General features: G+C 41.9%; 2 protein-coding genes across 2 annotated transcripts; one reads left to right on the top strand and one right to left on the bottom strand.

Moving 5' to 3' along the window:
* Positions 1–396: 396 nt before the first annotated feature.
* h2af1al (H2A histone family member 1a like) lies at positions 397–1,814 on the bottom strand. Its single transcript, XM_088914953.1, has 2 exons — positions 1,560–1,814; positions 397–847 (listed from the first exon to the last, which is right to left on the bottom strand). Exon 2 carries the CDS (start codon positions 841–843, stop codon positions 424–426), a length of 420 nt encoding a protein of 139 aa, XP_088771079.1. The 5' UTR covers positions 844–847; positions 1,560–1,814; the 3' UTR covers positions 397–423.
* On the top strand, positions 618–8,261 carry creg1 (cellular repressor of E1A stimulated genes 1). The gene is made up of 6 exons (XM_088914952.1): positions 618–882; positions 1,155–1,311; positions 2,747–3,230; positions 5,172–5,291; positions 6,252–6,451; positions 6,759–8,261. Exons 3-6 carry the CDS (start codon positions 2,961–2,963, stop codon positions 6,775–6,777), a joined length of 609 nt encoding a protein of 202 aa, XP_088771078.1. The 5' UTR covers positions 618–882; positions 1,155–1,311; positions 2,747–2,960; the 3' UTR covers positions 6,778–8,261.
* The last annotated feature ends 4,323 nt before the right edge of the window (positions 8,262–12,584 follow it).

Raw genomic sequence — 12,584 nt, forward strand, 5'->3', positions numbered from 1 at the left:
TTTGGGGTTTGAACACGAGGGCAGCAATGGGTAGAGACACAAGGTAAGGTGGATACAGATCTTGGGAGAAAGAGCTAAGCGACTACCAACATGCCCTGCGTCAGCTAACGCCCAGCCGGCTGACCCGCAGTCCATCCCCCCCGGTGGCGGTTCCCAACCTGCCCTGCGGCGCAGGTATCACCCAGGTGTGTGGCCGCTGAGGCGCCACCGTATTGAAAGCGGGTATATACCAACCCAAGTAAAGGGCGCTCTCATAGAAGCGCATGGTCCCTTCTAAAGAACAAGCCCATCGTATAACAAAAATATTTATTCAGGTATAAAGTGCAATATCCACAAATCAAATGACAACATCCAATTTTAGAGCAGTCAAAATTGGAAGCAGAAGTTTCACGCGCACACACACCGATATAAAACCCAACAGAACTAAAACTCCTGCGACTGCAGGTCTTTCCCTCCATCTTCACGGGCGGACGCCTTGGTTTTCTTGGGAAGAAGCTGCGCCTGGATGTTGGGCAGGACACCCCCCTCGGCGATGGTCACCTCCCCCAGCAGCCTGTTCAGCTCCTCGTCGTTCCTCACGGCCAGCTGGATGTGCCTGGGCACGATCCTCTGCTTCTTGTTGTCCTTGGAGGCGTTGCCGGACAGCTCCAGCACCTCGGCCGTCAGGTACTCCAGCACCGCGGCCAGGTAGACGGGGGCCCCGGAGCCGATCCGGTGAGCGTAGTTCCCCCGTTTCAGCAGGCGGAACAGCCGGCCCACCGGGAAGGTGAGGCCCGCCCGGGCTGAGCGGGTCTTGACCTCGGTCTTGACTTTGGAGGGTGCCTTCTTGCCACGGCCAGACATGCTGCTGGGTAGATGTGAGGACATTGAAATGGAAATCTAGTAAGTAAATTGATTCTTAAAACGTAGAGAGCTATGCAAAAAAAAAAAATATTGGTGCTTTTAGAAAATATATTTCAAGGATGTAACTGCTGTGCTACAGTAGGTGCAGATTTTTAGAAAACAGTGCGTCAAAGTACACTGTTTAGGTTACTTTAGAAGACAATATATGCTGTCTGGGCCGTTAGATTAGCCGAAAGTAACTGATAAGCTTTGAATAACAAATCTAGTGGTGCTTCTTCTTTCGTTTTATGATGTAATCTGTTTTGTCTTAGGGAAAGGAGAAGTTTTAGACGGGACAAAGTGCTGAGCTTTCTCTTACAGCGCAAGATCTTATAAAAACCCTGTACTGCTTGTAACAAATTGAGTCTCTGGTTGCACTTCGTAAAGTGGCAGCAGGGCTCCCAATATTGCAATAAAGACCTTACTCAGGTGAGAACTCTCTCTTGTGGCTTCCTTGATAGTTCCATTTCCATGACAACATGCTTAGCGGGCTCGGTTCGCTTCGGTAGCCGGCGTTGCATAGGTACTGAAACATGCCGCTTGAGCCAGTAAGTGCGTTAACATGCATGCGATTGCAAAGTATCGATTCGTTTATGAGGAAATCGAAAATATTCCACACGCTGCCTCAAACCTCTATAACAAAGGTCAAGAGAAATAAGAATTTATAACTCACCTACCTTCTACCAAGATCTCACCAGACCCCACAGAGGATAAAAGACCAAAAAAAAAAAAGTGTTATGGGGATGGGTGGTCTCTACGGCTTTTAAGCAATAGACGACGCACCTCATTAAATTAATTGGCTAACAGGTCACCTGTCTTCCTTGTTGCAATTATTACTCTCACCTTGTTAAAGTTTAGCGTGTACGGTCAAAGCCGAAGTTCATTCAACGCAGCTTGTGTGGGCTTCTCATTAGCGGAAACAATCAGCAACATTTTATTCTGCCTCAGGTGTGGTAAGATGAAGATAACTGACATGATTTTTTTTTAAAAAAAGTCTGCTAAATATAGGTAAGATCTCTGGTTAAACGAAGGTGTATTTGTTAAATTAAAACTTTTATTCTACTAATTGACCTCCGAGGCGTTGTCCGAGGATATAAATTAGTACATGTAAATTAATATAAATGTACTGTATAAACACCATTTATCCGGTATTAAGATGTTTTAAATATTTCATTAATTTTGAATTTGAGTGTTTGATCTTTCGAGCCAGGTTGTTATAGATTACAACGGCTCCAATTTCAGTGAGATTGAAGCCGAAAAACAAGTTTGTCCAATATTTTTCCTCCAAACGTTTACTTTGTTGACGTATAAAAAAACAAATACTTGACACCGTTCTGGTCAACAGAAGAGATTAAGCCATATAAACAAAAGTTGATGAGTGAGTTAGAAACTGAAACTGTATGTCTCTCGAGTGAATAGCGTTGGGTTTTTTTTTAAAGTGAAACACGAAGAGAGTGGATAAAAACTCCCATCAGTTACAGAGTTGTAAAATTGTCAAATTCGCTTATTGCATGGACAATCACTCTCCTAATGTACCATCTGCGCCGTTTTGTGTATGTCTCAGGACAGGCGTATTTTAAAACTAGAGGCACATATCAGGGATTAGCATGCATGAGGGAAATGTTTCTGTATTCGTTTGGACCGAGTTTATAACAGATGCCGGATACTTTCTCGTACTAATTATTCTGATATTTTTTGTTTGTTTTTTTAAAAAAAAGGCGTTTTTATACTTTCGGTAGGATGACGAAAAGGAAAGCCACAAATTAAAAACGAAAAATTAAAAAAAAAATAATATTCTGTGGCTTTGGTCGCCAGATGTCAGAAATAAGTCCGCATTGATAATGATAACAATTTTATATTTCAGCACAAGATACAGTTACAGTATTTGCTGGGAGGAGTCCCCGCGCCTTCTCCAGCTCTCGCGGCTCCCGACAGCACGGGCCGCTGTCCCGGTCATGTGACCGCAGCCCATGCGGTCATGTGACCGCGGCCGATAAACAGCCAGCCCACGGGGCAAAGGCGAGAGGCCAGGTTAATGTCAACTTTCTCCAGCGCCGCGGAGTGAGAAGGGGGACAACATGACGCCGCTGGGGAAGTGGGTTATCGTGTTCCTGCTCTTCCCGTGCGCTGCTCGCAGCATCCCCCCCCACGACGATGTCGCCGCCGTGGCCCGGTTTATCGCCCATAACTGCGACTGGGCGTCGATGGCCACCATCTCATCTCACGACCCGGTGAAGGGGCAGCCGTTCTCCAACGTGTTCTCGGTCAGCGACGGGCCGCCCGGCAGCGGCACAGGCGTCCCTTACATGTACCTGACGCGCATGGAGATCTCCGTGCAGGATCTGCAGGTAACGCTCGTCTAACGCGTGCACTGTCCTGTGGTTTAAATGAGGTGTAGCCAGGGTGACTTCAGTGTGTAGGCTGAAATAATCATCACGTGTGTATGATATAAATCTCCTTCGCTCCTTTCTAGTTTGTCTAATTACATTTTTGTTCGTAGGTCTAGTACCTTTTGTATAAATATGAGCCGTCTAGACAGGAGTAAGATGTAAATCCTGCACTTTATTACCTTTACGATTCAGTATGAATTGGAAAATCATATTTTGGATAGTTCTGCATGTACTGTATAGTGAGAGTATAGCTCATTTACCCTAGTAAAGGAGGTGTAATACTGAACCGAGTCTCCTGGCGATGTGAGATAAAAGGAACTGCGCAAATATCTTAAATGACTCAGCTGTTTTTTTTAACTGACTTCTGTTTGCTCTCCTTACCAGTGAGCAAGCAGTTTTCCACCAAAGCATGTGATGAACGATGAGTTGTTTTTTTTTAAAATGACTTGACTAGATGTTTCAGACTTGACCTTTTTCACTTCTCTCTTATGGAAGTAAAAGCGCTGACTGTCTTTAATGACAACATGAGCGAAAATATCCCACCCAGCCCTAAATGTCTTTATTACTTGTGTGACTGATGCAATAAAGTAATAGGGCTTTATTGCAGAATGTCCATATTGTGATACCTTTGTAAGAGTAAACCTAGTAAATATGTAGTTCAAGTAGGGAGCTGCGTCAGCATGCGTAGGCTGCAAAGGAACAAGTAAAGGTTTATTCCATGCTGAAAAGAGAAGAAAAGAAACACAACATTTCGGTTGTGCCTGACACGTTTCTTTTCTTCTAGTATATATGTGTTGTATAGAGTTCCTTTCCTGTACCATCTTAAGAATATGGTCTACATCATTCAGAAGCTTACTATACTACCAGACGGGCACATATCACATCATGGTTTTAAAGTGTCGGCCTATTGAACTGGCATAAGGCAAGTGGCACCGTACCAATTGCACTGAGCAGGCTGGTGCTGCGCTATACTCATATAGCGAGTTGACAGCCCAGGGTCTGTCAGTGGGCAGACGAGCAGTTAGGTGGTCAAGACGATGGTTAAACTGAGATCAGGAGGTGCTCTGAGGTAAGCACCCTTCCTTGGCTTGTGTATAACGTACAGTGACCATGCTTGCCAACAGATTTCCTAATGGTCTACAACTACCTTGGCAACAGGGAAACATTTCTGAAATCTACGTAACCTTTTGTCCATTGTATTTATCCCCTAGGTTGTTGTATGTGTTCATGTTTTAATGAAGTCAGTTAATTCCCTCACTGGGAGCTTACTGTTATCTGTGGTTTGCTTCTAATGCCTGTGCACAGGTGTTCATGTTGCTACCCTGTCTTATCTCAAATCCTTGATTTACCGACGACAACAAGGAAACGTTCATCATTTAGCAAAGCTGTCGGCGTCTTGATTGAAATGCGTTTCTGGCTTTTGTTCTTATACAGTGTGTGACTCCTGCAAACTCAGACCGTGCAGCTTTCACTGTCAAACGCTTTTAGAAACATAATGAATATGTTAAGTGATAAAGATGTTTCTTGTTATTTTGTTTATGATATAGAGGCAGCGTCATTCACTGCCCAGCGTGGGGCATGGCACTCCTTGTTCTGGGTTCAGCTGGTTTACAAACCATCTGAATTTTATCGTATAATTGTGCCTGTGGTTGAAATAATCTGATCAGAAAACCCTTCCTTAGTGTGTTTTGGAAAGAAAAAAGCTCCTTCTATTGCACAACGATACTGTATAGTATAAGTTGTAGAATTGATATATATATATAAGTGTAAGAAGGTATAAGTGGAAGTTTGGGCTCCCGTTAAAAAACCAAGAGCGCATTTGGAATAAACGCCTGTAGACACGGGGGTCAAGAGGGCCGGGATGGGGGAGCCCCTAACGCTTGTTTCATTGTGCTGCAGGCGAACCCCACGGCCTCCCTCTCCATGTCCCTGGCCCAGACCGAGTACTGCAAGAGCCAGGGCTACGACCCCCAGAGCCCGCTGTGCGCTCACATCATCTTGTCTGGGTCCGTGGTGGAGGTACGCTCATGCACCATCTCTCCTCCTGACCAGCCAGCCTCCCGTTCTGCTGTTTCACCCCGCAGAGCGGAGGCCCAAGGGTGTTATTCATGACGGGGACAAGTGGGTACAAGTATCCTCTTTTTATTCAAGGGGAACTGCAACACTATTTTTATATTTCAGGGGTTAGAAAGAATCAGCATTGACGAGTGCATTTCAACCCACAGTGAAAGTACATTGTACCCAGTAACTTGTAAAACCTCCAATTTACATCGTACAGTAGACGACATTTCCAGGGATGCACAGCACCAGGTTCTGCGATTCAGAACGAGGCAGCAAAAGAACGAGGCACGTCCGGTGACGTGAAACGGCCCTATTACCTTGTAACGAAACAGGCTTGTGAAAACATTTCTTTTAATCCAATAGAAATATTGCTTTCAATTTTGAGACGGTTGTGGTGACAAATTCTGTTTACTTGTTGGCACTGCACACAGATCACGTTGGAACATTTCTGCAGTGAACTGTGTGCTGCACAACCTGTCCTTATTCGCTCGTACATCACAGTAACATTAGTCATTACGGAGACTAGTGAGCAGGAAGGGCCACCTCACGTCACAATTTGTGGGAACTTTCACAAAGTTCACAATTTTTCTGCCCAGTTCGAAATGTATTAATTCTGTAACGTCGATGAATTTATTTTGTTATAGAGATTTAATAACTAATCTGAGAATTTGGGACTGCAGTTCCCCTCTAAATGTTAATTGGAGTCCCCAAAAAGCCTTCTTATGAACAACATAAACGCAGGTCAACACTATGGTTATTTTTGTTAACAACATTCTTATTCGTTTGAGAAAAAAAGATGTTTGAATTAATTTTCACCCCGAAGAGCTGTGGTGGGGGTAAGGATTCCCAGATGTGGCTCAGCCCTTAGGTAGCCGCACAGAGGTAGCCGTGACGGAAAGCTGTTCTCCTGTGGTGTAGGTGAACGACACGGAGGCCCTGGTTGCTAAGCAGGCCCTGTTCAGCCGTCACCCGGAGATGATGGACTGGCCCCCAGACCACGGGTGGTTTTTTGCCAAGATGAACATCACGAAAGTCTGGGTGCTGGATTACTTTGGAGGAATCAAAACTTGCACTCCTGAGGAGTATTTCAATGCCAAGCCATACAAAACGCCTGGGCTGTAAGTATTTTTTTTTTAAAACTGGATTTACAAATCTTGATTGTTCACGCGTTTCCTCCATGGTGTGAGGGAATTCTGAGGAGCAATAAAGTGACCGCATTTCTCATGGCTTTGTTAGCAAGCTGAGAGAGTTTTCAGTTTCGAAAGAGATAAGATAAGTGTTGGAAATTGAAAACGCTATTGAAGGCGTATGTAGAGCAGAATGTGTTAAGACTGGATAAAACTGAAATATTCTTTTTATCTGTAAAATCCTGGTAGAAATTTTTCCAATATGTTTTGAATGCCCATTCAATTTCTTTTATTTTAGGAGAACAACATGGCTCTGAAAGGATTGCAAAGGATTGAGAACAGAAGAGTCAGTCCTTCTATTTTTAAAGGCTGCACTGTGTAATTGTATACTAATATATGAGAAGTGTTTTGAGTAATACAGTTGATGATTTTATTATGTGTTAAAGGATTGCAGATTAAAATTAATTAAGGATACTATTGATGCTTGTGAGTGAATTGCAGTAAATTATAATAATATTAGCTAAACAATACATTGCTCAACAACATGCTCAGGTGAGGAAAAATAACTTTTCTACTCTTTCAAGTCTTTTATCATCAAAGCAGTGTATTCTGTATTGCTACATTAATAATGCAGTTTATGCAGAAATTACTGAACTGTAATATTAAGTTTTAAAATCCTTAAAATCACAAAGTTCTAATGATCTGTCTCCTTAACACGCAGGCTTGTGCTGGATTAGTACAGTACCTTTCCTTTTCGTTCATGTTGTATTTGTACCACTAGAGGGAGCCCTTTACATGTTTTGAGATTTAGAAATGGCTCTGAATATTTACCGTAGTGTATTTACACGAAATGAAATTGAGTGTCTCTAGAGTAACGGCTTTCACTAGATCGAATTCATAATATATACTGAGATGCCTTGAAAATGCAACAAATGCCTGTTTCTCCCATACCGATTTCTTGCATTTAAGTTTAATTTTGCCTCTTGGTATAATTAGTCCCGATTTGGTTATCTTTTATACAAACTGCGGAAGAGTCATTTTTGATCAATATCTATAATTTCTGTCTGTGAAAATGGAAAGTGTTTTTTTTTTTACTTTTGAAAGAAAGAAACTCTCTCTTTGATGTCAAGGTCTCTCTTTTCGGTCAGATTTCAAACCATACAGTGCGCACGTCTAAGCTTCCCACGTTCAGAATAAAGAGACCTTTTCTGAAATTCTCACCCCCACTCCCAGCCCACGTTATAAAACAGACGTCTTTCAGCTTCTATAGGTCCTTAATTTAACTAATCTGATGTCATGGAGCAGATCTAAAATGTGCAATTGCTGACAAAGTACTGCATATAGAGCAATAATTTTAGATCTCGTGCAGGGCAGTTTTAAGTCAAGCAGGTTGCTGTAAGGCTTGTTACATCAGGGGTTCATATTGTAACAAGAGCCTGAGTCCCTGTCTCTCTCCTAGCCGAATGCGCTACAATATGATACCCCAGACTTAAGGTCACATTTATCAAATCCACACAAAAACTGCTTGGAATGTTGATTCATTCCCATGTTTTTTCAGGAGATCAAATAACTAGATAACTGGCTTCAGGCACTAAGTAAGTTATCTATAAATGTTGTTTTCTGTTCAAGTTTTCCATTTTCAAGCTTTAAATTCAAGTTTGTGGTCTGTGACTTCGATGTGTAGTGCATTTGTATGTAAGATGATTTTTCTAAAGCAAAGATATATTTCACAATGAGTACTCCACATATTTTTGTAAAAATACTGAAAATAAAAACCTTTGTCATTTGTATATTTCAAACATTTACTGTCATTGTGTGCTTTTTCTTCTTTATAATGTTTTTTGCTTTTAACCACCAGATGATACTCTGAGGTGGGGAGTATTGCTTAGTGCTTTATAAGAACTGGAGCACAGGCGTGATAACATAAATTTCAACACTTAGGGACTTAACATCAAGAAAGCCCCTCATATCACACCAGCTCATAATCCTGATGCTGTTCAAACTTTCACCTAGCAAACACTGAAAATGCATGTCGCATATATTCATCTTCTCCGGATATACGAAAAAATCTAAAGACATCGACACGGCCCTTGAAGACAGAATTCTGCTTTTATGTTTGTGACCACATTAGAAAGGTGATACAGTAAAACGTAATCTTGCTAGTTTTAGGTAGTTTTACCAAACGGCAGCATAACAGTTCCTAGATACACTGATATGAGTGAAAGATAGGGTCCATCAGTGTCAGTTTGCCTGTCGGTGTTTAAGTGTAGGTTGGTATTTACAGGACTGCAGAGAGCAGCTGGCACAGCTAACTAATGGAATCCGGTCTTTATGTATGTATGAGCAAACACTAAAGAAATATGAATTAAGGAATATCTAAAAAGCTTGATTCATGTTTTGGCAGTAGTGTAGTTGTCATGTCTCCCAAAGTGTGAATGGCTTACTCACTCTCCCAGTTCTGAAACGCTTTATTAAAAACATGCAAATGTTTGATGTACAATTAACCTTGCAAGTATGCAATTTTTCCTTTCTTCAGAAAAGTTTTTTTTTAAGTGGAAACAGAAGTCTGGTTACTGCTTCATCTCTGATTTGAGTATTCTTGAGAGCTGAACCTTTTTTAAACAACCTTTAACTGAAACGCTTTAAACCGAATGAAGGAGCGTTTGTGAGAAATGAATATTCATGAGGTTTAGAATTCTTTGAAGAAAAGGAAGCCTGGACCCTTTGAGTTCATTGTCGGCAGTCGATCTTTGATCACCACAAGTCACAGCCCACTGTCAAATTAGTCAGCGACCTCCTGTCTTTGATGCAACACTTGCTGAAGTGTAGCATTCACTAGAGGCAGCGTGGCCTAACGGTTCACAGTTAAAAGATCCTGTCTTGATAAAGGTATGCAGTGGAAGGGGCTGGTCTTTGTTTTCTGATATCATACGAGATAATGTATCGTGTATAATTACATGAATGATGCATATCTCTTGTTGGAAATTTTTTCTCGGGAGGGAAAAAAAAGGTATTTGAATTCAAAGGCTGAAAACATAATTGACAGCGTATTGAAGATCAAGATACTGCAGTGTAGGCCAATTGGGACTCCGGTTGCTTTAAATTCATGTCCTGGGGGACAAGAAACTGGATAATTGTTTTAATTCTAGTAGAGTCATGAAAACGTACCGTTTTTGTGACAGTTTCTAGCCAGCCAGTCTTACTGACCCGTGGTGCTCTTTAAACTCCAGAGTAAATGCTGTGGTTAAAGGTAAAAGCTTCACTCCATCACTTCCTGTGCCTAGCCTGTTATCTCAGAGCATCTGAACACACAAGTTCAGCAGATAGCAGACTGTACCAAATTAATTTCGCTGGTGCTGTACTCAACTATTAACTGAGCTTGTGTGTTCAATGATTTTAGCCTCACGCTGGCAGGAATAAAGAGTGTTTGGATGTGGCATTGCCCCTGACAATTTAGTGTCCCTAAATTGCTCTGTGTAGAGCCCCTGTGTGGCCCCCTGCACTGCGAGCTGTGTGCAAGGGAGCTCCAGAGTGAAAATGCCATCTCTGGTGGTTTAGCTCTGAGGTGAACCAGGAGGACCTGTGCTTCTGCGTGCCTTTTTAATCTGCTGGTTTCGGATGAGTGGGGCAGCTGCCTTTCGGTTTCAAATTCTGCTTTCAGGGCAGAGAAAATGCGTTGATTTCCTCCCCACGCCAGCTCCTAATGCCTTTATGTGTCATGCGACAAAACAGGTGGTGATTAGTTTTACTACACAGTATTCCCTCCTGATAAAGTGCAGTCAGTCTTTCGACCTGTCAAAAGTTTTAGCCCTCTGTTTAAAGCAGGGCTCAAGCCTCCTGAGTTTAAGTGATTTATGTTTGACATTGGTAGTATTAATCCACTGTCATGGAACCTGTCCTGGCAAGTAGCAAGCGCAAGGCAGGCTTCATCTTGGACGGGACACCCCTCCTTCGCAGGGCAGACGCACACTCACACCAGGGCCGAATGTCCCAGAAGCCACTGGCCGGTATGTCTAGGGAGAGTGGGTGGAAACTGGAGAACTTGGAGGAAACCCACGCAAACATGGGGAGAACATACAGACTCCACACGGATAGCCCTCCAGGAACTGAACCCAGGGCCCCAGCTCAGCAGGGCAGCAATGCTCACCACTGTGCCACCATGCTTGTGTTCAGGCTAAATAAGAGGGATGGTTGTTTAGAGGACTGGATGTTCTGTATGAAATTTAAATTGCATTTATAACGTACTGTTTCTCTTACAGGTAATCACCTTGGATTAAGGTGCAAGGGTAATTTGAAATGGTAAAACAATGCTAGAAGATATTCCAATGACATACATTTTACCTGCAACTCCTACTTTTAATTTGGAATTTCATCACAGATGGCATCTTGAGTCCCTTGAAGTCCATGCATATGTACCTATACATGAAGCAGAGAATGCCCAGGGTAATACAGTATATAAAGCCATAATATAAAAAAATCTGTTCCTTCCCTTCTCTCTCAAACATATGTATACATTACATCTTATTACTCATAATTTACAGTGTACAGTACTGTTCACAGGTTTTAAAGTATCTGCTAATGTTGCAGGAAACTAAGCAGGAAAACTCATTTATCTTAGTACTATCAATAAAATATGGTTAATGATGTACTATCTACATCATATCTTTTAATGATACTTTTTAGAGTTACATTTTTGCCCATAGATAAAAAATGGCTATCCTTACTTATGTACAATGAAATATTTGAATAAATACTATTTTTAAAATAGTATTTTATGAAAATATTAACGTTACTAGTGTACTTTGTCTAAATACTTGAACATCAACCCAGAGCTTAAACAATAGTGATAATTAAATACTATTAACTGTTAGAGAAGAAACTACAGTGTCAGAAAATAGATCCACTACAATCATTAGGTTCCCTGTTATTATCAAGAAAGAGGAGTGGTGTTTTCTAGTTTTGGTCTGTTCAGTCTCTGTTGCATAATTGGTCCAATTATTTAGTCACCTGTGTTCATGCATTAATTTCTACCAGGTTCCCAAGTGTGTCGTAAAGTGTGTGTTCCCTCATGGAGGTGAACATTTGAATAATCAGTTGTAAAGGACCTTAAGAAAAATGATCTAAACATCTTTAGAATATAATTTAGTGAATTGCTGACCTGAATAATTTAGTGAATTGCTGACCAGAAGCTGGACAGCAGCACAGGACTGTAGCTAATAAAGCCATGAGCAGCTGCAGAGTTCTGTACTGCTAATAACCAAAGCAGAGACCGCAAGGAACAGCAACACCAGAGAGCACCACAGAGCGAGCACCTCGTCACCCATCGTTCACCGATAATTGGTGCACCACTAGCAAAACAGTATGAAACCGAAAAAAAAGGGTACTTTAAACACGAAAGAGTGCATATACACTACTAGAGCATATCGCCTACAGGAGACCTTGAAAGCGTGCAGACACACACACGATGAGTGTACTGGTGTGTGGAGCACAGACACTACTACCAAACCAGGCCCTTATAGCTGAGGAGCTCGTGCACTTCAAACCTGTGTCACTATACCTCCATGAGCACACAGAAGGAGCACGTTAGCTCCCTGAAGAAAGACAAGAGACAAGATGGATGACATGGTGCCTCAGAGGGAACAGCAGTGACCAGAAATAAAATGTTACTCGTCCTCCAGCAAAGAGCAACTCTACGCGCAGTAATTCAGGGGTCGTAACACACCAGGCCTTGAAAATATCTTGCCTGATAGCCGGGTGTATTCCAGGACGAGCCAGGCTCTGTCTCTTGAAGACAAAACATGCAATTGTTTGCTAAATATCAGTTTTATTGCAAAGGATTTTTAATCTGTGTTAGGCCTACTTTATTACATACCCTGATGTGGTACCCCTTATACAGTAGATAGCCATGAGTTGGAATTTGTTCTAGGGTCTGCAGTGCATGGCCTCCAAATCACATTTATTATTCATTTTGTGAGCAATTAACTTTTGTTCAAATGAATTGAGTGCTCATTCTTTGCTGATTATTTCCAATTTGCTGAAAAAAACTGCTTCAAACTGTATATAGACCCATTAACTAAAAAAGAGTTTAGTTGTGAAGGTTCTCCTGTTCTCTTTCTGTATGTAG

Source organism: Atractosteus spatula, chromosome 4 (assembly GCF_055471065.1).
Source record: "Atractosteus spatula isolate fAtrSpa1 chromosome 4, fAtrSpa1.hap1, whole genome shotgun sequence".
In the NCBI taxonomy this organism is placed as follows: domain Eukaryota; kingdom Metazoa; phylum Chordata; class Actinopteri; order Semionotiformes; family Lepisosteidae; genus Atractosteus; species Atractosteus spatula.